Below are 25,366 nucleotides of genomic sequence, written 5' to 3'. Positions count from 1 at the left end.
TTGCATAATTATTTCATCACTAGGTTTATATGTTCCAATTTTGATGTAATAAATGGTTTGGTATAATGTAGAATCTTCAGCAATTAGAATTTTATCCTCCCATTTACATGACATCTTAAAGGCCCATACACACTGGATTTTGAGCTGAAAGTAGTTAATTTTCAGTGTTTTGAGCTGCTTCCAGCACACAACCGACCAGTGTTTATGCCCCTGCGATGAGCATTGATGTGTGCTCCTGTATTATCCCGATCCATCAGGCTGCTTTACCAGCCAATTGAACCACTTTCCATAGTCTTGTATGATGAAAAGTGGTTCACCCCCTGTGAAAACCACTGGGAGGAGCGAAAAATTACTCAGTATGTATGCACAGAGCGATTTTCACATAGCCGCTCCTTATACACACTGGCAAACACACCAAGTATGTACGAGGCTTTAGTTTATCATTTATGATTTGTATATGTTCTTGGTTAACTTAAGGGTTTTGTATCCAAGTAGTAAAACCATTTATTAGAAACAGCTATTAAAATATCGGAGTACTTCACAAGAAAAAAAACACAAGAACACAAGTTTTAATCCAAAAGGATTTATTTTCTTTATTCAAACCAGGAGGTATTCACCAGTTAGTGCAAAATGCACTGCACACCTTCAGCCTGAGGAATTTACATCTAGAGATGGCTCCATTACCCCGAACAAAATCTGCAAAAGAGATGCAACAAGCAAGGGGCACAACTCAAGTCTCTGCATTGTGACTTTGGAGCAGGTGGCTGTTCCCTGCATTCTGCCTCATGTCAAGTAACAAAATCAAGAACTACACTCAGTAGGAATTCATTGGGTAATTCGGAGATGTTGACTTATTGCACTCAACAACCCACAACCCCCAAAGTAAAATAAAATTAAAAAGAAAAAATATATTTAGAAGCAAGGAGTTAAAATTCTTCTGAACTCCAGTGTCACCGGAAACCCTGCCATTAAATTAAAAAATAAACCTGCATACATAGTAGAAAATTTTCTTTTAAAAAATTCACAATCTTTAAATGTATATATTTTATATCTTTAAACATAAAAGTCTACAATTATGGTAAAACAAAGGCTCAGAAAAAAATCCCCCCCCCCCCTCCCTCAAAAAAAAAAACAAAAAAAAAAAAGAAAAAAGAAAAAAAAAAAAAAAAAAAAAAAAAGAAAAAAAAAAAACGAACCAATAAACCTGAAGAGTTCCATTAAAGCTGCAGATGTTTTCAAAACCCTGTTTGGAACCAGTGACTCATTGGCTTTATTTGTGCTGCTGGGTCAAAAGTGATGGAAAAACTCTTGTCCAAACACCCACAGCTTTTCCTTCAAACTTACAACCTCCACAAGTCTCTACTAGCAGGATGTGTCTTCACCAGGCGATTGTCACAAGTTCAGAGGTGGATGTGTCCTAGTCTCCACTGTGCACACGTTTCCCTTATGTTAACGTCTATAAGGGTGGAATCCTTGCACATTGTGATTCTGCCCTCGTCCCAAGCCACTCCCCCCAGCGGCCGGGCCTGCCGATGCTGGTGTAGTGGGTCCTGTCGTATAAGAGGGGGGCTGTTGGCTGAGGTCAGAGAAACTCTGTCCAAACCCACTCATATCCTGTCCATATCCTATAGTAAAAAAAGAAAAAGAAAAGATTAGGCATTTATACAGGTAACAAATTCATGCAGTTTCAGCAAGAAACTATGGAGTAATTGCAAACTAGGAATAGATGGAGATGCAAAAAAACTACATAATGCATGAAGTTTTTCCTGCACCTTGGTCTGCATCACTTTTACCAGCATATAGCCATTGTAGCCAGCATTTAAGCATAAAAAACAACTTACAGGCAAACTTCTTTTGGTTTACTCACTTAAAAATTCCTTTTCTTTTTCAATGGTTCTAACCCTCCTATTTTGTAGTAAGGAATTTTAAAAAGCTCAGAGTCTGGCAGCTTTGCAACAAGCCAATCTACTTGATGTTATACATATGGCTTATCAGCAAATTCCAGTCTATAACCGTGAAGGGGCAGCCAATACCCTTCAAAGCTCAATTCCAAAACACACAACCCATGTACTCTGGTGCTCACATCTTCAGCTCACTTCAGGTCACTGACCTACACACTTTTTACACCTAATTGGGGCTTTGCTTAGTTCAGTGGTTCTCATCAGGTTTTGGGAATATACGTCAGTGAAAGGAGGGGGGATAATTATTGACGCAGCAAACTCAAAACATGACCAGTTGGTGGGACTTGAGAACTGGAGTTGAGAATCACTGTTTTATATGGTTTCTCTCCAGGTTACAAATCGTAGAATTGAAAAAAGTACCCTAGAAAATAGCTTTTTAATCTACATGATTCTGTTTGTCCCACTAAATACCAAACACGTAGATTTTAAATGCAACAGCAAAGTTTATACTATGTCCACATGATACACACTGGCCGATTATAACGTTCCCCTTGTGTGTGAGAACTGGGCTAATGTTGTCCTAAATACATTGTACATTAGTAACAAAGGTCAAGCTCTAATGCATTTTCTGCTGATCCCACTGTATTTAGCTTTACACCAAGAGACTGTTGTGCAGCTATTACACTGCTGGCAGTTTAACACAAAGGTCCGGTACATCAAAGCTACACTCTACTGTTGTAAACGTTATATACATGCAAATAGTAAAAATAATTACTCTAGTAGACATACACATAAGGAGAGGGAAACACCAAAGCCATGAGCTGAAGTAAAAACATTAACAGTTGCCTGCAGGACACTAATCACCACATGACTACTTTATTATTGTTTAGTGGGACTGCTGTAATTATCTAAATATGAGAAACTAACTGGGGCATTTAATTAAGTGCACAATGGAGATATAAATGTGACATAAAATCCGGTTATACCTTACATTTTACAGGCTGCGTTTGAAAAATGAGAGAAGCTGATTGGCTGGTACTTTAACAATGTTATCTCTCTCCTGGCTTTGATAAATACCCCCTATGGGACATTTCTACTAATCAGTGTACAAAACACTTGATTCTTACAAATTCAGCATTCTGTATTTAAAAAAAGGCAACATGAAATCCAAAACAATTGGCCTGATTTTGTATGTATTATTGCTTTTTTAAATATGGCTAGTAAAATAATGTAAAAATCAAGTTTTGTAAATCTACTGCTTAGTAAATGTGCACTTATGGATCACCATCGGGCACCAATGGGATTAAAAATTAACACTTCACATTAAATAAATGAAAAATCTGCTATAAAGGGTCTAAATAAATGAAAAATCTGCTATAAAGGGTCAAAATATTTATTTCTGGTGGTATACCGATGCTAGATCTAAAGTAAAAAACAGACAGTCAATCAAATATATATCACCAATCCGTGGTATGCTGGTGTGCTCCCTGCGGACATAGAGGCGGCACTCAAAATACTTCAATAGGAATTTATCGGTGAAGATGCATATAAAAAGACATATCTGCACTACTTGTATGCAAATCGGATGTGCCTTCAGATACTATCCGATCGGATCGTGGATAGTATCTGAAGGCACATCTGACAGTGTGTACACACCATAAGTCTCCTCCCGGCTCAGAGTGACTTTGTCTGTGCTTGCAGACTTCCATTTACCACCACTGAGGTTTATTTAAACTGTCTCAGACTCACAGCCTTGCTAGGCTGTCACCTCAAAACCTCACCCCCTTTTCACGCCAAACTGTGCATAATAACTGTCACCAGTAAAAAGTTTATGTGCATTAATAAATCTGTTTATACAGTTTCCTTCCTCTCTTTTCAGGATTGCATAATACTGCACATGTCCTTTATTTTACATACCACAGAGTCTACTGTACTTAAGGTTATTGCCATTAATCCTGGCAGCATTCTGCTTGCATATCACCTTGTGAATTTTAACAAATGTAACCTGACTGTAGGCCAGGTCTCCTCCCCTTTGTTTGAGATTGGATAAATAATCTTATAGTGTGTATCCAGCGTAATATTGGGAACAGTAACCTGAAAGGCTATTTCACACACTCCGGTTTTGAAAAAACAGCAAGAAGATAGACAAACTTCGTCTGTTATTTTTGCCGGATGGCAGTGCCTTTCACATGCACCGGTTTTTAGCCAGACTTAATGATGTGCTTATAAGAAATACATAAAATACTTATATACTTCTTCTATGCTTGTCATATTAATTCTTGTGGCAGGGTTTCAATGTAATGTCACAGTGGGGGGCGTGGAAGAGCTGCAGCTACACACTGAAAAACGGTGTGTATGTGAAAGGCCCCACCTGCCTGTGTTAGTCACCATCATGCTAACATGGACACTGCACTTTTCAGGGGATAGATCCGGCTGCTACATGGCAGCCAGCACGTGTGATAGGACCCTTAAACTCTCACTATTAATTATAATCTCAGCACTGCTTTTACCCGTCCGGCTTATTGTCATCCGGTCAAAACCAGAGCGTGTGAAATGGTCCAAAACATTGTGAGCGTACGTGTTTCCACAAATTTGGCACATATTTAGTGAAAAATACAAAATACAAAAAAGCATTTTGTTGACTTTTTTTTTTTTGTCAGCCATTTTCAACTTAACCTTTTGTAGCTGTTGACCATTTGGGGTCGACCTGTTGTCACACTTTTCGGTTTTACATCTTAAAACTATTCCCAATTTAATATCTAAGTCTTTATGAAGATTAATGGCACATATCATGGCAACCATCGCACCATGTGTAGGCACCTTAAGGTCTGCCTGTCTCATAATAGCTATATGTAGCAAACTCTAATCCTCTTAACCATATCATGGCTTGCTCTAAACCATGCTTAAAGATAAAGGATTTCAGATTATTTCAATCTAAAAATGTTATCTACTACAGACACTATGCAATTATATATTTTGAAAAAATACATAATTAGATCAACCTCAAAAAGCACATACTATGTATATAGAGTCAGGTGGTGAGGTTTAAGGAGAAGTCTACTCATACCAAAACAATAATAAAAATAAATATACAAAACCAGTAGCCAAGAGTAACTTACACTGGTGTTAATGCTATCTTGTTGTGGATCCCCCAAGATCCTGCCTGTACCACAGGCAAACAACATTTGGGCTTTGTTGCTCAGGATTATCATTTGTGGGGCTAAGTGTAGTTATTTTTATGAAGTTCAGCTGAAAGTTTACCGAAGCCATGTAGAAATGTGTATAACACAGAACTGAAATACATAGTCGCTCTGAAACATACCTCCTCCTCTATACCTGTGGCTTACTAATAGTAGTTTATACATTTTGGGTTCATGGCTCTTATCCTACAATCCTCACTCAGGCAAAGGATTCAATGCAGTTTAAAATGTAAGTATCCAAATGTCATTGGGACACAGTGATCTCACTAATATTCGGCAATGTAGACAAAAATAAAAAGTCAACAATTAAATAACAAAAAAAAAATAATAATATTTGTAAAAAGATATCCAAGCAGAAAACATTCGTTACACTTTAGAATTTCTAGAGATATGGGTATCATGAATTGTTTGGGACATGCCTGTGTCACTTCAGCTGGTGGTCAGACTGCTTTTTGTAAATGTGTGCGATGCCCACAAGCCTCCAAATCAGGGTGGATGTTCTACCACTACCTACCATCTCTTACCTTTTTTGTCCTTCAGAGAGCTCAAATCCACTCGGACAATTTCACAAAGCAGGCATTTCCTGGAAAGAGTGATTTCTTCAGGCTTTTTACGTGGGATGGTTAAGGCATGCACTACAACCCCAACCTGTTATCCCACCCAGCCAGGCAATGGGCTTTGTGCATGGCAAGGTTAGACATGGAGTGGTGCACTCTGATTTTATGGTAATGGATGGGACGGACATGGGAGTGTATTATATATATGATGAAAGGGCAGTAAGTCTCGAATGTACATTTTTAATAAAACACAAGTAAGGCTCCAAGCAAGTTCTCTGGGCAGCAGATTGTGTTTCAAGAGACTGTCAGCCCACCCAGCCAAACCCAAATGACATAAACAGGGACAGAACTTGTACAAGGACACCACTTACCAAATTGGCTAAAAGCAAAGTCTTGCTGACCACCAGGGGGTTTACTGAGATCCTGAGCTGACTGCCCTGGGGGTGGAGGGAACGCCAATGGCGCTGCTCCAGGAGTACCAGACGGTGGAGGAACTCCTGATGGGACGAACTGATCAGGAGGGGGAGGGGGTTGGCCATAGCCATAGCCTGCAATAACACAGCGAAAAATATACAGGGATGGCTGGGGATTAGTTTCCCTTACAGGAGGGTCTGTCATAAGAGTAAATAAATATGTCACTTACCATATGGAGGTGGCGTTGCATATCCCGGTGGAAAGGCCTGTGGTGCAGCATAGCCTCCAGGAGGAGTTGACACTAGGAAGGGAGTAAAAGGCGGAGGTGGAGGAGGAGCACCCCGGCCCGCAGTAGGCCCATACCCGCCTGTGGAGAAGACTACATTAGGAAGAACCAAGAAGGTAGGAGAGGATGAAGTGAATTGCCCGAGTCATACAATCATTTTAAAAACGTATGGCTGATAACTTACCAATTGTCTGTCCTGTTGGCATCCACATACCTAAGGGTAAAACAAGCAAATTAAAAAAAAATTAGTAAGTGGCACACACCATGAAATGCAAAATGGATGTCAAGTCATTTAGAAAAGTATCAAAAAATCTTCTGAACATACATAAAGTTCTATTATTGAGTGTACATAGTATATATTATACATTTAAAAAATGTCTTTATTGAGCTGGCCACGTTATAACTAGTTAAAGGCTTAACACTAATCCATTCAGAACATGATCAAGTTAAAAGCAAGTCAATCGGATATCTAAAGGGGCATACAGACGCCTCGATCTTGGCGGCTGCCGGAATCAAAAAGGAAGCAGGGCGGCTGGAGGATGGTGCGCGGGGGATGCTACATTACACAGGTTTAACAAATGCGGTCCCCTGTAATAGACCGATACTCATCGTGACACCAGTCTACTCCACATGGTGAAACAAGATGTAAATGCTTGAGGTTGGTCTTCCTTTTGTGGGCATCCATATATAGCAAAGTAGTTTTCCCTGGTCTTCCTAAAAGCTGAAAGGACCAAAACCTAGATTTTTTTTTTTAGAAAGAACTGTCAAACTAACTGGCTTGCTGGGGCTGCAGGCAGGGTATTGGGGAGGAGGAGCCTGTGCTGCAGCCAGGAAGAAGTTTTAACTCCTTTGGTGATGGCTCCACCTAAGGGAATCCAGTATTCTTTTGGGTGAGCCTCATGTCTAAAGGTGCCCCCCATACACGTTGCGATAAGCAGTGTGCAATGCGATGCGTTATCACAACTTGTATGAGCACCTTTAAAAGGTCTGTCATGCTGAGGCCAAAATACTAATCCACAATAATGGCCAACATTCAAGGCTTTAATTCTGAGTTTAATGGAGTACAGGTTGAGTATCCCGTATCCGTGCATCCCTTATCTGAATTATTCCAAAAACTGTGGTTTTTGGAATCATTCGAAAAATATATTTTTTTTTTAACCCCACTAAGACTCTTTTCGGGTTGGGATCATTTGGTCTATTGCATTATGGTAGAAAGTCATTAGGTCGAATCCATTAGGTCGACATGCTAAAAGGTCGACATGATTCTAGGTCGACATGGGAAAAGGTCGACATGGGAAAAGGTCGACATGATTCTAGGTCGAAAGGTCATTAGTTCGACAGGTCATTAATTCGACATGGTCATTAGTTCGACATTCACAAGGTCGACATGGGGTTTTTCACTGTTTTTTTACCTGAATGTCAACACAGTCGACATGGACACAGTTTAAAGTGCACTGCATCCCCTCGCATCGCTCGCTGCGCTCGGCACACTATTTTATTCTCCCACCACGCCCTAGTGGATGGTAGGGGTTGAAATACCGCCTGTCGGCACATGTTGGCTCAAAAAACAGTGAAAAACTCCATGTCGACCTTGTGAATGTCGACATAGACAATGTCGAACTAATGACCTTGTCGAACTAATGACCTGTCGAACTAATGACCTTTCGAACTAGAATCATGTCGACCTTTTCCCATGTCGACCTAGAGTCATGTCGACCTAATGACTTTCTACCATAATGCAGTAGACCAAATGACCGCATCCCCTCTTTTCATACTTACCAAGTCACAGGGCGTCCACAGCAGGCCTCCGGCATCTTCTTCAGGGTCTCCAGCGGTCCCAGGAATGCATTGCGGGAGTGTGTGCGCGCGTGCCGGTGACGTCACCGGTGCGCGCACACACTCGCGCAATGCATTCCTGGGACCGCTGGAGACCCTGGAGAAGATGCCGGAGGTCTGCTGTGGACGCCCTGTGACTGCGTGGACGCCTAGGGACCACCGCACACCATCAGGGGACAGGTAAGTATGGCTAAAAAAATGTATTCCAAAAACCGAAAAATTCCCCTACCCGGAATGCTCGTGGTCCCAAGCATTTCGGATAGGGGATACTCAACCTATATAGACCTCTAGAAAGCTTTCCTCACCAATTATCACTGGACTAATTAGGCAGAAGCCATAATTGATCTACAAAGTATATAAATCACAACAAAAACAAAAAAAGGATGTTAAAAAGGCTTTTTAACACCTATCCAAGATATCTTTAAGCAGGACAGCATTTAAAATATAAATGGTTATTGGTCTTGGAGCATGTTGCTGCTGTTAAGACATAAAAAATTATCATAATTGGCTTAAGATCTTAAACCTTCTATCAGGTTAGGCCCACATGGACTAAAAATTTGAGTCTTTCAAAAGAAACTGTAAGAGAAATTAGATCCTATGTGTTCTGATTGAGGGTGTGACACTGCCTCAAGCCCTTAAGAGAAGAATCTTCTGTTAATTTGCATTCTTCAGGTAAGAGTCAGATTCCTGCTATACCACCTGCCTAGGTGAAGATGAGGATTCAGCCTTTTTGTCAGACATTACAAAGACAGAATACAATGGACAGTGGGTAAAACAGGAATTAGGAGAATAAACTAAAATACAGACAATATACAAAAGAAATAAACATCCCTACTGCTTTCAATGGGTAGGAAATATAAAATCATTGCTATGGTACTCTGGTCAGATAAAAGCAGGCTTTTCTTTTAAAGCAAAAGGAGACTTAACTTTGGCAGGCTTTTGGCTCTGCCCCTTACTTGGGACCAGCACAGATTAGATTATAGTCTTTCAAAGAACAGCTTCTTGCCTTACACGGATACTGCCTAGTAAGTGAGCGGAGTCCTTCAGCCCTTTCAACTGACCTCTTAAGGTGTCCATACACTTGTCCGATTTAACCCTTAAAATCGGGTGTGTTTGAGGTACTAGTGCATTGGAACTGAAACGGAGGTCAGAACCGCTGCCTGTTCGACCACTGACTTGGCCCCGCTCCCAGCGGCAGGGAGAGGGGTGCATGCGATACACCGCTAGGGAAATGACCGCACGTGATGTAGGTCCCAGGCAGCTCAAGGGTACAGTGTACATCACAGTGTATGGGCACCTTTATCCCTTACCAGAGGTTATGCCTTTAGGTTTTCCAGTCCTGATGAAAGGCTGAAGTACACCACTGCCCTTTTCCTATTTTTTGGCTATAGATCACTATCATATGAATTACAGATGTAAAATTTGGCCTTCAAGAGGGTCCTTCTCTGCTCTTAAAAATATAGCACCAGACGTTTTTTTATATTTATCCAAATAATGCATTTTAAGGTATTTTATATATTCCGGTTTCACCGCTTAAGCAACAGTTCAAGTTTACGTTAGTGTTGCTAAACCACCAAATAACAAAAACATTACTGAGCTATTGTATACACCTGTATACTTGCGCTGGTACTAGGGCATCATTTTGGTGGGCTTTTAACTACTATGATAAATGGCAGTATGCTACTTAGATCTAATGCTACCTAAAAAGTAAAATCCGCAAAAGAGCTGGTTAGAAAACCATTAAGTGGAGAAATACAGTATATAATATGGACACAAACAAGGCTATAACAAAAACTAGGCAGAAGCAGGAAAACCAAACATAAATGTAGTCCAAGGGAAGGTAAAAAGTCAGAGAATGATTTACTTGTAGCCACTAAGCATCCAATAATCATTATTTTGCTAAATGTCAAACTACTGCTTGCCCTATTTAATCAAGTATGTGTGACTGTCTAGTTCAGTCCAGTAAAACATTTATCAAAAATAAGGGCTTCCGATCCATCAAAATATTTAAGGCACTGGGTATTAAGTACTAATTCCAGTGTAATCTTAATGGTTTTAAAAAACTAAAATGTAGTTCTCCATTACTTAAACATGTCTTGTTGACCATATGTTTTCATTTTAATTCTTCCACCACTACCCTTTAGAATGTAAGCTCTCACATGCAGGGCCCTCTCTTCCTTCATAAGCATTTTCTTATCTAATTTAAACCTTTTCCATAGTCCCATAGAAAGCATCAAATCCCCTGGTTTTCTGCCACATAGTTCAGTGTTGTCTGGGCATATATGTATATATGACCTGCATTTGTCTTATACGGTCTTAAAATGTCAATCACTGGTTCTTGTTTTATGTACTCTAACTGGGTGCTGCGGATCCCTTGCGGCACTTAATGTATGACCATCCTGCTTTAATTATAAAGTGTTAATTATTGTGTAATAACTGAAGAATTTAACATAAGGGTAAATATTTCCCATTCTGTTTTTTTTCCCCAAAAGTCATTTATGCAATTTCATATTTAAAGTTTTACTGTTACCAAAGCAGATAAGTAAAATTTGGTATAACATCCTAAACTTCATTCGGTACTTATGCAATATCTGGGCTCCCGTTTTTCTTATGAGACCGTGTCCGCTCGCCACGCTTTGGGCACGGTGGCTCGCCACTCTATATAAAATCAACTCCATGCGTAGTTGGATAGTAGGGGTATGAAAAAAATGGGGTGCATTTAACATGGGAGCCCAGATAATACCCTTCATGCTCTTAAAAATGTATTTAATAAAATTCCCGGAGTCTTACCCTGAGGGCTGTAACTCTGCTGCCACGTCTGAGGAGTTTGCCCTGTCCATCCATTGGCTGCACTCTGCATGGCTCTACTACTCCATTGGTTGGATCCTGGAGAACCAGGCGATTGGCTTTTACTGTCACGAGGCTCCGCACGTTTCACTTCCACCTAAAGAAAGGCAGAAAGTGGTCAAAGAATAGCTCAATGGTTCCTGCCCTCTCCCCTCCCACTGTACCCAAACTTATACTTACAACTAAACTTAGCTTATTACTTTAATTATATATAAATAGGTGGGTCAGTGAAATACTTAACATGTACAATATATGGCTTGATAAATTGTTTGGTAAACTAGGGATTATTAACATGGCTCAAAATAAATAAATAAAAAAAATACAAGTATAAAACCATATTCAGGTACAGCCCTGTGGATGTCCAGCTAAGGCATTTTTATTGGTGTTCACCAGAAAAAGATACAAGTGCACTCCATGTGATATGAGAATCTCTTAAGAGGATGGAGTTGGAGTGTTTCTAGGGAGACTGCTGATTGGCTGTACCAGAAATAACTAATGGAAGATAAAGACTTACCTTCCCCAGGCTAACGCTTTAAGAATCTCAATTTAATTAACTCGCAAATAATGTCAGAGGGAATGGATGTGGTAAGAGAATCTTACACTATATCTAACAAAAAAGTAAACAAAACATGCAAGTAATACAAAATGGACAGTTTGGTCAATAAGAAGCATAGTCTTCATACTGTGTTGTTACCCGGGTGATTTATAGTCCTTAATGTATGTTGGCGATACTAAAAAGCGGCTTCCTTTGAAATTAGTTTACATTAGATTATAGCAGAACAATGTTTTCTTTACGTGTTGTATATCCATGCATGGAAAAGCGTTCAACTGGAGTTTTATAGGGACAACATGAAATAGACTTAATATATCTGGACTTTGCTGTAGCCTGTGCACCATGTTTTCCACTGTACTAGTTGTACTCATTTTGAAGAAATAAGTGCCATTAAAAAAGTTACTATTAATGCCAGCACATCTCCAAATCAATTTATTTTGTCAAAAACAAAATTCAAATGGCACCAAAATATTGAAACATGGTCCCAAAACTGAACTTATTTAGGGTCTGACACTAAGGGTAAACAGCAGGGTTTCCAATGTCTTTGTTCACTTTCAACCTGTACCATTTTTTTTTGTTGGTTAAATTTCCAGGTTAGAAACATCTAGAAGAGACCAGAAAAAAACTACCATATGCTTCTTCACTATACAGACTGGTCTTCTCATTAATTGGTACATACTTAAAAAAGATACATGTAGTTGCAAGTAATCTTGCTGCTTGGGGGAAAGACTGAGGCAGGGACTGGAGCGTGACAGATATCCCTGCCATCAGACAAAATGTATAAAAGCTTTTGGAACTAATTTTTCGTTGGATATTCCACACAGGTCTAAACTTCCACTTGTGTTTAATAGTCTTTAAAATGCTTTTCAAATATTGATGGGAATTTCCATTTTAAAGGATATATTTGTTATCTTATTTCTTAAACAAAGTCTAACATAGAAAATAAGCTTTTGTTGCAAACAAACTGAAATTTTATCAAATGTATTGATGTAAGCTGCACCCAATCTATATTGTAAAAGGGGACAAACATAGGTGACTGCCCTACAAGAAACACAAGGTTCTTTGGAACTTGTAATTATTTGTGTGCCTAAACTTCACTAAAAGTTCTTTATGTGGGAGATGGAACTACAACACAGTATGAATAGATCACCTTACTGCAGAATGGTTAAACTACTAAAAAACATTTTTTTCTTTTTACCAAAAATTAACAGTAAGTGACCCAATAATGAAACAATAACAGCAACCAGTCCTTCCTGAGGTCTAAGAAATTGAAAACATAAGTAAAACTAAGAGATCAGGTATTAAAGCCCATACCCCTAGTCAAAATTTGAAGTACACATGACGTCAGAAGGAGTGGCATCAAACCAAGCCTCAGGTAGCAGAATGTCATTGAAGGCCATGTTTCCTGACACAACACCAGTGACACGTGAAGTGAAAATTAGTCACTGGATTCTGAATAAATTAAATGTTAAACCTCACACTATTCTTGTCAAACACCATAAATATAATGGTCTATGCTTCCACCCCACAGCTACCTAGTGCAAAATATACTACTGGCCAATCACCAAGGACAGACTGCTACCCAAGACTTAGTTCAGTCTTAAGGTAAAATAAAACTACAACTACACACTTTTTTGCCCATGATGTCGTGAAAATGCATGTTGACAGCCTGGTCCACTGATTGTTCGTCCTCGAAAGTTATAAATCCAAAACCTAGCCAACGACGAAGAGTGAATCAAGGTAGCAGGGTGTTGTGACACAAAACAGGATGATGAACAGTATTAGGAGCAGAACCAAGGCCTCAGCAGCAGGAACAGGTTGTAGCAAATCCAGGCACAGCTTTCTTGTAAGCATTGTGATAAGAATTGAAGAGGTGGAATAAAAATAATTGTTCTAGTCACAGGAGGCAAAGCGTTACCCTAGTGACTGATTAAATGAAAGCATTTTTTTTTTTTTTTAAATCAAAGTGTTTCTTCCTCACCGCCTTAGTGAGGAATAAGTGCTGTGAAGTCGCTGCATTGTCCTGCTGCTTCCCCCTTGGTGGCATTTCACTTGCAGCTAGTGCTGACAGCAGCCATATATTGTTCTAAAGCGTTAAACAAAGCTACAATATCTATAACAGTTAAGGACTGTCAAAGCTTTCCCAACAGTGTTGGGAAAGCCCAGAGTCTGTATTGGAGAAAAAGCTATATGAATACACAAAGATACAGGCCAAGCTGAGAACCAGCAGGATAAAACCTGCAGTCAGCAGCAACATATGAAAATAATACTCAGTAGAGGACGTTTGCCTTTCCCACACTACAGGGAGTGAGGTGTAAATGAAGCAACAGCAGGGCTGCACCTAAACCACTAACTTGTACTGAATGACGCAGAAAACCAGTGATATCAAGTCAGTTTCGAAGTCAAGCTCTTAAACAGTTCATCAATTCCGTATCTATAACTCTTGGTCAAGTGAAACCAGGCATAAAATCTATTATAGTCAGTAGTATAAACATACATCCAGAAAGTTACTATAAACTGGAGTTCCTTTCATCTGTTGTGTAAAATGCTGAGTAACAAGACACAGGTGTAACAGATCATCAGCACGCTTTCTTGCCATTTACAAATAATGGGTGAGATGTATTAAGCGTTAAAATGAGATAAAGGCAAGGGTGATAAAGTGAGATGAACATCCAGCCAATCAGCTGCTATTTTTTAAAACTCAGCCTATAACTTGACAGCTAGGAGCTGATTGGTTGAATGTTTATCACCATCACTCTTGCTTTTTTTAGTATTTTTTTTTATAATACATCTACCCCAATGTTCGATATTTAAACAAAATATTTAATGTAAAAAAAAAAACAACAACATAGAATAACTGGAGTGTGTGAAGGAACAGTACAGGGAAAATTAACCTAGACTAGACCTGTTTAAGTTTAAAGCTTTGCTGAAATACACAAAAGTAGATGGACCTTGAAGCCAAAGAATCACCATAGTTCCTAAAATACATAAAAAAGCCACAACAGCTCAGACCGTGTAGTCAAATATAGCCGACACTTCATTTACACCCCAAACTCATCGTGCCCATGTCTTATCTAACAGAACTGGCCTGTACCTGAGTGACAGCTTAAACACCTAGAGAAAAAAAGCTAGAGAGATAACATTAATCACAGTCAAACAAAAACAAACTTAACAATACTGTACTTTACTGTAACTTACATGAGTAAGAATGTAAAATGAACAAACTATAAACTTAGCTTAGCTTAAAATGTAAGGCGCACGCAACCATATGGGTCTTAATGATGAAATGATTAGGAGGGCATTGAGAAGGCAAACAATTTTGACTGTTTGCATGGAACAGGCGATGGATGTACTGTGGCCAGTACCAGCATGTGACCTGGGCTCAGGAGGGAATTTTATAACAGACTACATCAAAGGGACACTTGCACAATGGTCCGAACACACAATGCAGAATAGCCGGTATTCTGATTGGTGTGTTGCTATTTCAGAAGGACCATCCATATGTAACAAAGGAAAAAGCAAAGATGGCAGCTAGAAAAAAAAAGTTTATGTAAAGTGAAAAATGTCAGATGTCTGAGACACAAACGTCACAGCTTGCAAATGACCCAAATGCATCCTGCAGCAGAAGTAGACCTGCGGATTATACATTTCATCATTTCCAGTTCAATTTACAAATGCTGTCAGTTTGTACAGAATAGGAAAACATTGCCAATGCAGAATGGAGCAGGGATTAATCCCTGGGCATGTGCAGACAGGCAATGTGGAAAGCTTTAATTAATGTAAAATTGTTTGCCATCTAAATGATGAGAATGATAGAAATTGGAAAGATGAATCAGCCTTCATTTACCTCGTGGCCTCTGTTTTTCAGCATCATAAATCATCACAACTTCAGAAACCTGTAAAACACAAGAAAATATAATACAATTAAACAAAAATCTGCACACACTTCCAGAACACATGTTGACCCTAACCATAGCTCCATATTACTTGCCATAAAATTAAATATTGAGTTTAGGGATAAATTACTATATAATTGGAACACTAATTCTCATGTAAAATCAAGGAAGATGTGGACCAAATTGTTCCGATAACCCTAGAGAAATATATATAATATATAAAGAGAAACGAAAGATGCATATTGGGTTGTCTTTATATGGTCATATAGCCAAAAGAATAACCATAAATAAAATTACAGAGTATAGAATGCTAAAAATAATGATTGAATTAGCAACAGCAGAAACAGCAACTTGCTGAATAAACCTAGACCTACGTAACCAGAGCTCAACAACAACCACTACTAGGGCCTGTCCCACCCTCTAACAATGAGTTGTCGAATGAGCGATGTAAACAGTGGGTACATCAGCCCAATCATCATGCATTTGTCCATGCCCTCTTAAGAGGTTGCTAAATTGGGCTGTCTTGGAAGCCAATGCCAGCTTTCTAGCAAAACAAGGGTATATCAGGGCACGGCCTGCACACGAACCCTTAATTAACCCCTAATAGGTGGATTCCAATATCTCTCAGTATCAGCACCCAGTGTGGCACCTTGAACAGCTAGGTTTCTAAAAAAAATGGAAGTGCCTCTGTCTGACTAGATAGCTGCAACAGTATTAATAGCTCTTAAAAGTTTTCAACCAGGCCCATACTGCCATTAGATCACTGGACTTGAGTGGAAATATCACTTCTATTTGGGCCTCAAATATGAACTCTATGATACCCCTTTCAGACAGAAAACGAAATTACCGGGTGAAGCAGTTCTACCCGGTAATTTCGTGAATAACACGGGTCCTTTTTCTGTGTGAAAGGGCATACCCGTGTCATAAATCCTGTGTCTCTGACCAGTGTTATTCAGCAAATTACTGGGTAGAAATTTTCAACCCGGTAATTTGTTCTTCTGTGTGAAGGGGGGTCAGTCTGCTCCCGGCAAAATGACACAGCATTTGAAATGCCATGTATTTGCCGGGATTTTCAGACTTTTCTGTCTTAAAGGGGTATAACATTACAGCAGGGTTTCTCAAACTATTTTGCTCCTGGAACCCATCATCAATAATAAAAAAAAAAATAAAAAAAGACAGGACCCAAGCAAGTTATGGCAAAATGGCCGCCACGTGAGGTAACTGAAGTGAGCGCTATTGTGATAGGGAAGCAGTGGGTTATGGAGGAATGGAAAAGGGCCACATTGTGAATGGTGGTTATTTTAAAACGCTTAACCTCAAAAGAGAATTAAATACACATGGTCCCTATAGTTCAAAAGATAATTTAAACCAAATAGGCCCATACAGACACCCCAATTGTATTTCAAGTGAATTGACATTGGATATGTGGTTCAGAAGCTTTTTTTCTGGGAAAATACAATAGTGTAAATGCTAGGGGGTCAAATTCCCTTGGGTTACTCCAGTTTCCTGCAACACTCCCAAAATATAGGGTTAGTTTAATTGGCTCCTGACAAAACCCTAGTACAGGCATGTCCAAACTATGGCCCTTCAGCTGTTGTGAAACTACACATCCCCAGCATGCCTTGCCATAGTATTAACATTCCCTAGTGTTCCCGCTAGGCTGTTTTAGCGGGGCGCTGCGCTCTGCCCGATTTTTAAAGTTCAAAATGCGCCCTGCCCCTCGCTAAAACAGCCTGCATTGTCCCCTCTGTTGTGATCGGGGAAGCCCAGCGTCAATGTACTTAGCGATGCCCGGCACTTTCCCGGAAGTGTACAGCCGTCCGGGTGGCCAGGATGCGCCCCCTGTGCGTGACGCCGCCAGCCGGGGCCCGCCCCTGTGCGTGACGCCGCCGGCCGGGCCCGCCCCTGTGCGTGACGCCGCCGGCCTCTTGTGACGTCGGCGGCCCGGGCACGCCCAAAACAGTGACGCCGGCAGACCCGGTACGACCCCCTCCCGCCCTAGTTCCTAGAAGGAACACTATTCCCTAATAGCAAAACTGTGGCAAGGCATGATGGGACTTGGAGTTTCACAACAGCTGGAGAGCCATAGTTTGGACATGCCTGTCCTAGTATGTACCTGTATGTGTGATGCTGATGTGCTTTTACAACAGTGTTTGAATACCAATAACTTTCTTGCTGGATTTTTGGAGGGGGAACAGAGCTTCTCAGCTCAACAGACCCCCTTCATTTATAATTTTACTTATTTTCAGTTTTACCATTACTTTATCTATTTTCTCCACTCTATATCTACGGTACCCACCCACCCCCTCTTCCTTAGCGCTTGTTAAACTTTGTACTTTTTTCTGCCATATAACATCAAGCTGCTCTCACTCTCCCTAGCGCAATTCCTTCCAAAAGGAATTTATTCCTTTTTTTCCAGACCCCCTTCATACTGCACCTCAGACCCGGGAATTTCCCGTGTCTGCCCCTTTCACACTGCTTTCCATGGTCTGCCTTCCAACAAGTGTGTGGAATTTGATTGGGTGTTGGGAAATTTGTATCACATGATTACATCCCCCAATGAACTAGCTATTTTGCATTTTATGAGAAAACCCCGGGTCTGTGCTGTTCACACTGCCATACACCCATGTATTATCCAGGAAAAACCCTGCAAAAAATCTGTGTCTGATTCCCAGGGCATAACACCTGGGAATTTCACAAAGACCCTTTCACACTGAGACAGGACACGGGAAAGTACTGCTTGCCCTGGCAAATACCCAAATTTTTTTTCGTACATTTCACATAAGCAAATTATTGACAATGCACAAGTTAAACAATGCCAAATACAGTGATAACTATCATAAGAGAAAAATATATGGTATGTAAACCATATATTTCTGGTAAGTGAAGTTGTTAAAATAAAGTGTCAATGGTAGGTGGTATCCTCAGCAACACCTCACTCATCTACAAATTATCAAATGGACTTACCACTCCAAAACGCTTGAAGTAATCTCTAAGTTCAGTTTCGCCACAGTTGTGGGGTATTCCACCAACAAAAATCTTGTTACTCCTACTGTTTTCAGCCCTGGGACTTTTTTGTTGCTGTACAAGTAAACAAAACACATTTCCGAGTCACACACTCACTTTCATGTTTGAATCATGCAAACTTAAACAAGAGCTATGTGTAAAAATATTAGCTCTTCATTCAACTTCAGCATTAAACGCCTGAAATACAAATATTGTTCTACATTTAATTTCCATAGTCACCATTCAATGATTATAATGTTCTCGAACATGCAACTCTTACCCATCCTTCTCGAGGCCGCGACCTCTCAGGCTGCATTCCCCGGGGCGTACATGGCTTTGGATCAATCTGTAATTAAAGTATTGTTCTATCAATACACCTGATTTCACAGTTAGCATTGAAGCTCATAACCACTGATTTTAAACATATACTAATAGAGGTGGTAAATTTTGAAAAATACTGACTTGCTCTTAAAAAAAATGCAAGCAACCTTGAGTCTGCCCTTTAAAACCAAAGTAAACACTAATAAAAATAAGCAATAAGAACCACTAAACTGAACATATATATTATGTTAAATATAAAATCGAAGAGCATCTGTGGATCAGTTCACTTTACAAATATCAACCTTTGTTATGTAAATGAAAAATGATGTACAAATGCAGGGCGGTTGCACCATCCAGTAAAACAAAGGTCTATGCTCTATTAGATGGTGAAGCTGGTCTGCAACATTGCCATTAATAGGTCTTCAAAATAAAATGGTGGAGCCAGAGCCCCTGAATTTCTACAACCGTGCTAAATCATCCATTATGCTTTTTTTTTAATGTGCATAATTAATTCTGATATCAATGCACTATTGTAGATATTTATTTTTTTCCCCAAGTAAGCGCAATACCCCCCCCCCCCCCCCTTCCCTAGGGTTATTGCAGCCACCTGCCTAGGGTCTTAATTCGCCAGGAGTTTGTACACTGTGCAGTTATATCCAACACAATAAGGTGCAGATAAATGTACTCATCTCCCAGGTCCAGAGGGAAACATCTATACAGGGCTGGCTTGTGAGAGCCCCCACCCAAGCTTTATATAGCCTTAACTGAAAGCAGCCATGACTAGGCAGAATTTTGAAGCAAATCCGAAGAAACCCTTCTACTCTTGGTTTATCCATATTGTACATAGTACCAGTTGTGTAGCATTATTGTATTTAACGTATTCCAAACAAAAGATGGTTACTTTCTCGTAGTGATGCCAAAGATTGATTATTAATGGTCTGTGGCCCAGACCATACTTTTGTTTCGAAGAGAAGTGATCATATACTATTGGGAACTAAGCACAACTGATCATAAACCTCTAGTATACCTAAGCATCACCATACACATTTCAGCTTACATGGGTTTCCTGCATTTACCTGGTTGAACACATTCATTTCTAAATAGTGTTCTTTTAAGCTATTGTGAACACTAGTTATAGCGATTGCCAAATGCACCGTTTATTTCTGGTTGGTATGGGGCCTATAATAATTCCTTCGGGAACAGTGATAAACAGAAACAAGATAAATCACACACTTACCATGTTAAAAATTCATATATAATCTTACCATATGCTCACTTTAAATATAAAGTCACTGTAAATTCAAGTAACCAGAACAGTAATAAAACAACCAACTCTTATACCCCTTTCACATGACACCTCGGACTCGGGTTAATGCTGTGTTGGACACGGCGACGTATGACCCGGGTCGAGATGCAGTGTGAAAGGCCAACAGCTAATCACCTGGGTTGACCAACCTGGCAATTCGACCTGGGTAATATGAAAGGTTAAACCCGGGTCACAATCTGTATAACCTGCAACGTGGGTTTAGTGTGAAATGGGTATCTGACACAACAACCTGATGCTACAGATTTATACTTACATTTCTGCCATCCAATGTATGAGGTCTACTGGCTAAGACCGTTCCAACGCAATTTGGATCTTTAAATTTTACGAATCCAAAGCCTCTTGACTGATTAGTTGTTTTGTCTTTCATTATCACACAGTCTACGACTTCACCATATTGGGAGAAATAACTGCGCAGGGTTTCTGTACAAAGCATGTGGGGGACAAAGTCAATTTTGAATTATGAATGTACCCATAGCCATCATTAACAAACAAAATAGATTCCATTGGAATGACATTCACGATTAAAGCACTACTAAAATAAAATTCAAATTACCAACAATTTCAAGAACATAAACTAAGATAGAGTTAAAATGGATGTCAAGGGACCTTCCTAACTCCCCAACAACATTGCCAACATGGAAAAAAAAAAAATGACCCGCAATTGACTACTGGCACGTAAAGATCGTAGCATTTATTTTTGCCTAGATGGCCCTAGGCAAATTAAGGGAGCATTTCTGCTTGCACTCTAGGAAGGCAAGCAGAGATGTGTCCTGCAGTTACTCGAGCCCACATAAAGCAACAATGCAATCAATAGAAATAGCCACAGATGCCCCCTCTACAATATTGCCAGGTGGGACTCACTCATTTCACAAGTTTCATTGTTAAATTGTATTTACGCCTTCCTTCTATTTCCAATATGCAGCTGATGAGAGCAAAAAATATGTGTGTTAAGTGAAATGCTCTGGTCTATACCGTTGCACTGATCGAGATTTATCTGTAGTGACATTTATCTGTAGACACATTTGCTGCATCACTGGGTTCCTTTCCCACAGGAGTGTAGTCCCACCATTGCTAACAGGTAACATTACAGTAAAAGTATAAGCACATTATGTCACGCTCTTATGCCTGTCCAGAACATCAAAAGTACTTAGGGCAAAAATTCAAAAAGATTTAAGGTATTAAAGAAAAACAAACAAAACAAGCCAGATATACTCTTGCAGTGTTTGCATTGTATGTGTGCCAAACTTTGCTGAAGGTCTACAGGCATAGGAACCTTCAAATCAGATTAACAGATCCATGTAGGTAGACAAAATGTACAACCAGTGCACATCTTTTTGCAATATGTACACATTACTGAGATTAACTAGAACACTCCAGCTATTGAATGTACAAAGTGAAGTACTGAGTTCACAAATAATTAACGGTACTTGTGTATTATAGCGGCGCCCATCGCATCGTATACCATAAGGCATATGATGGTATGCGATATCGCGCGATGTTGTACAATGTCATACAATTTTAAAATTGTATGACATTGTATATGGCATACAATGCGATGCGATTAAAAATTGTATAAGCACCCTAATGGGTGCTTACAATGTTAAAATGCACCCCCACTATAAACGTGAACCCGAAGCGTGGCGAGCGCAGCCAACCCGCGAGGGGCGGCGGTACGCGTCCTACGACCTTTTCATACCCCCACTAGCCATGTCGGCGTGGAGTTGAGAATATAAAGTGTGGCGAGCGCAGCGAGCCCCGCGAGGGGACACGTATACCTGTGAAGCCCGCGAGGGGACGCGGATACCTGTGAAGGGGCTCGGTGGCTCGCCACACTTTATATTCTCAACTCCACGCCGACGCTTCCGGTTCACGTTTAATGTTGGGGGGGGGGGGGGGGGGGGTTTAGGGGTGGCGTGGGGGTGCATTTAACATTGTAAGCACCCATTTGGGTGCTTATACAATTTTCGGTACTTGTTTCCTAGCACGGCCACACCGATCTCCATCGGGGTGGCCGTGCCGGAAAAATCGCGTCGGTCACATCGCCCCTTGCGGGTTGGCTGCCCGGCGGCGTCACTAAAGTGGACGGGCCTGCCCGGCGGCGTCACTAAAGTGGGCGGGCCTGCCCGGCGGCGTCAGTAAAGTGGGCGGGCCTGCCCGGCGGCGTCAGTAAAGTGGGCGGGCCTGCCCGGCGGCGTCACTAAAGTGGGCGGGCCCGACCGCGCTGAAGATGCTGTCACCACAGGGGGAAGGTGCCTTGATGCCGGGGAAGCGCTAGGCATCGCAGTCTAAGGCGGCGCTGGGCTTCCCCGTGCAAGGAGTCGGGCAGGCACCAGGCTGTTTTAGCGGGGCGCTGCTAGAGGGGCAGGGCGCATTCTGCCCTTTAAAAAACGGGCAGGGCGCAGCGCCCTGCTAAAACAGCCTAGCGGGGACACTACATGCCATCGGGTGTATGGCATGCAATGCGATAAAAACATAGTACGACCAACATCGGGGGCGCCGCTATAATACACAAGTACCCAATTAACAATACTCCTCTTGAAAGTTAAATATGGGGATGTGGTGACACGAAAACATCCTCATAATAATCTAATACCATTCCTTGCCTGGCACAAAACTCTTATATGCAAACACTTATGCAGCAACATTCCCAGTGGCTGTAATGCATTTGGGGCAATTCAGTTCTGGTCAGTGTGGGGTATGAGTCATTGGGTCAACTAAATTAACCACCGAAGGTCGGCAGTTGAAACATGGGTACTTGTGTAATAGCACAGCGCCCGCCTACGCTACGTTTTCAGCGTAGGCTAAGCTACGCTGTCAGTGTAGCCCAAAGGCTGCCTAGCGTAGTTAGCGCAGTGACTCAGCAGTAGCCCGGCTCTGTCCCCATCGTTCATGGCTCTGTCCCCGGCAAGCCTAGTGAGCGCCTCTCACAGCGCCGGTAACCGCCAGATCCCCTGCACGGGCTGAGAGGGGATCATGTAGGTGCCGGCAGAGAGGCGCTCCAGCTGTCTGAGACGCAGGTGCATCTCAGACGCTCCTGCTTCTCAGTAATTATTGCGGCAGGATACAGCAACCCTGCCCGTGTCTGCTGCAGGGAGACTGGGTAAGTTAGCACGTGCGTCTCCTGCACAAAGTGGGTTATGCGGACGCAAGTGTGTCTCATGCACAATAAAGGAGGCATTTGCCAGTGCTCAATGTTGCATACTGGCAAATGCCTCCATTTGAAACCCACACTATCCACGCCAGCCCGAAGTGTGGAGAGCGCAGCATGCCCCGCGTTACGCGCCCTCCAGACCTATTCATACCCCACTATCCACTCCGACGTGGAGTTGATTTTTTAAAGTGTGGCAAGCGCAGCGAACCCCGAGAGGGCACGCGGAATACATGTAAAGTACGCCACGCTTCGGGGTTTATAAAATCATCTCCACGCCGAAGTGGATACACAAAAGTAGATCCTCCAACCAAGGAGCCGTCAGGGCATCTACCAGACAATCTTGAGGGTCTCTTGATCTGGAGCCGTAAGAGGGTAGCTTCCTGTTATGTTGGGAGGCCATTGGGTCCATCTGAGGATGACCCCAAAGATCTGACAGAAAAGGGACCATCCCCGAGTGAACATTTGACTCAGAAAAGCTGCCTCCCAATTTAGCACCCCGGGAATGTAAAATGCCGACTAGGCTAGTAAATGGTTTTCAGCCCATATCAGAGTGGGAGCGACTTCTCTCATTGCTGATCAGCTTTTTGTGCCAACCTGGTGATTCACGTATGCAATGCCCGTTGCATTGTCTGACTGGATGCGCACTGACCTGTAGTGAAGCAACGTCCCCGATTGGCAATACATACATACACATATATATATATAAAAAGATATTTATAGGAAGGGTGGCCTCGTGGCAGGACCAACGCCCCTGAAAGGAGTGATTCTCCACCACCACCGCCCCCCATCCGTGCAGGCTAGCATCTCTGGTCACCATCACTCATTTGTGACTGTCGCACGAGCAACCTTTGGTGAGATTGGACGAATTGAGCCACCATTACAGAGATACAGATTCGAATATCCCGTTACAAGATCAGCAACTGTGTCTTGAGATGGAAGCGATTCTAACGCCCCAGTAGGGCAAGTTGGAGAGGTCGAGTGTGGAACTGGCCAAACTCCACCATGGGAAAGCTGTACACAAGCTTCCCAACCACCTTCATACACATGTGGATCAATACTTTGCAGTGTTTTAGAAAGGATCGTATCAAGGTCTGCAGTTCCATCCTCTTGTTGCAGGTTAGAAAGACTGTGTGTGTCTGTGGACGCTCATAGGTGTATCATGGAAGTTGGGGTGAGGCTGGATTTCCTCCAATTGATCAACCAACCTTGAGATTGGAGTAGGTCCATCGTTAACTGTAAATGAGACTGAAGAATCTTTGAGTGAGCCAAGAGGAGAAGGTAGTTGAGATAGGGAAGAATTCTTCCCTCTTGAAGGTGAAGTTGAGCCACCATTACTTTTATGAAAACGCAGGGGGTTGTCGAAAGGCTGAATGGTAGGGCCTGAAATTGGAAGTGCTGATCCAATACCGCGAACCAGAGGAAACACTGGTGTGCCAGTCTTATGGGCACGTGGAGATACGAGTCCTGTACATCCAGGAACACCATAAAGTCTTCCGGCACAATGGAGTGTAGAATGGACCAGAGGGATTTTATCCGAAATTTGGCACACGAAGAAAAAGGATCAGTCTCTTTAGATTAAGTATTGGAAAGAATGAGCCGTTCGGTTTGCTGATCATAAAGAGATTTAAATAAAAACCTGTTCCCATTTGCTTGGGACAACAGGAATTATTACCAGTGACTAATAGTTGAGATGGCTGTCTCAAGGGCGGCGGCCTTCAATGAGTCCTTTGGAAGACCCATGGTGTAGAATTGGGTCGGAGGCCTAGACGTGAAGGAATAGCTTAGTGATCACACCCAACACCCCGGAGTCCGATGTTGAGTTTAGCCAATTGTCTGCAAACTGAAGAAGCTGACCTCTACCTTCGAGACAGCAGAGAACGGGATTTTGGTGTCAGGCAGCAAGCTTTTCAGCCTGCTTATGGGCTTGGCGACGACCAGCCCAGCCTTGTCAGGGCTTGTTCTTCTGTGGCTTTGAGAAGGAGGGTTGAATCCTTGCAGGGGGCTGGATTCTCACCTTATTTTGTGGCCGAAAGAAACAAAAAAGTATTGTTGCCTCATTTTTAACTGTCTA

General features: G+C 41.6%; 1 protein-coding gene across 8 annotated transcripts in view; it reads right to left on the bottom strand.

The window, feature by feature from the left end:
• Positions 1-1,142: 1,142 nt before the first annotated feature.
• DAZAP1 (DAZ associated protein 1) overlaps positions 1,143-25,366 on the bottom strand; it is a 39,172-nt gene continuing 14,948 nt past the window's right edge. Inside the window, exons 4-14 of one of the 8 annotated variants that reach the window (XM_083182899.1) lie at positions 20,398-20,564; positions 18,777-18,842; positions 18,458-18,571; positions 15,442-15,490; positions 13,225-13,307; positions 10,985-11,138; positions 6,543-6,572; positions 6,302-6,451; positions 6,030-6,206; positions 5,626-5,684; positions 1,489-1,625 (exon numbers count right to left, since the gene is read on the bottom strand). In XM_083182899.1, the coding sequence (XP_083039025.1) occupies positions 5,647-5,684; positions 6,030-6,206; positions 6,302-6,451; positions 6,543-6,572; positions 10,985-11,138; positions 13,225-13,307; positions 15,442-15,490; positions 18,458-18,571; positions 18,777-18,842; positions 20,398-20,564 (1,028 nt within the window). In that variant the 3' untranslated portion in view covers positions 1,489-1,625; positions 5,626-5,646. Of the gene's footprint in view, positions 1,626-5,625; positions 5,685-6,029; positions 6,207-6,301; positions 6,452-6,542; positions 6,573-10,984; positions 11,139-13,224; positions 13,308-15,441; positions 15,491-18,457; positions 18,576-18,776; positions 18,843-20,397; positions 20,565-25,366 lie in introns of those variants that run through there. The other 7 variants (XM_083182908.1, XM_083182873.1, XM_083182891.1 and 4 more) reach the window with 7 other exon arrangements.

This window comes from Crinia signifera, chromosome 1 (genome assembly GCF_055691185.1).
Source record: "Crinia signifera chromosome 1, ASM5569118v1, whole genome shotgun sequence".
Taxonomy (NCBI): domain Eukaryota; kingdom Metazoa; phylum Chordata; class Amphibia; order Anura; family Myobatrachidae; genus Crinia; species Crinia signifera.
Note: the sequence above shows the minus strand (reverse complement) of the source record. Positions and strands in the feature narration are given on the sequence as shown.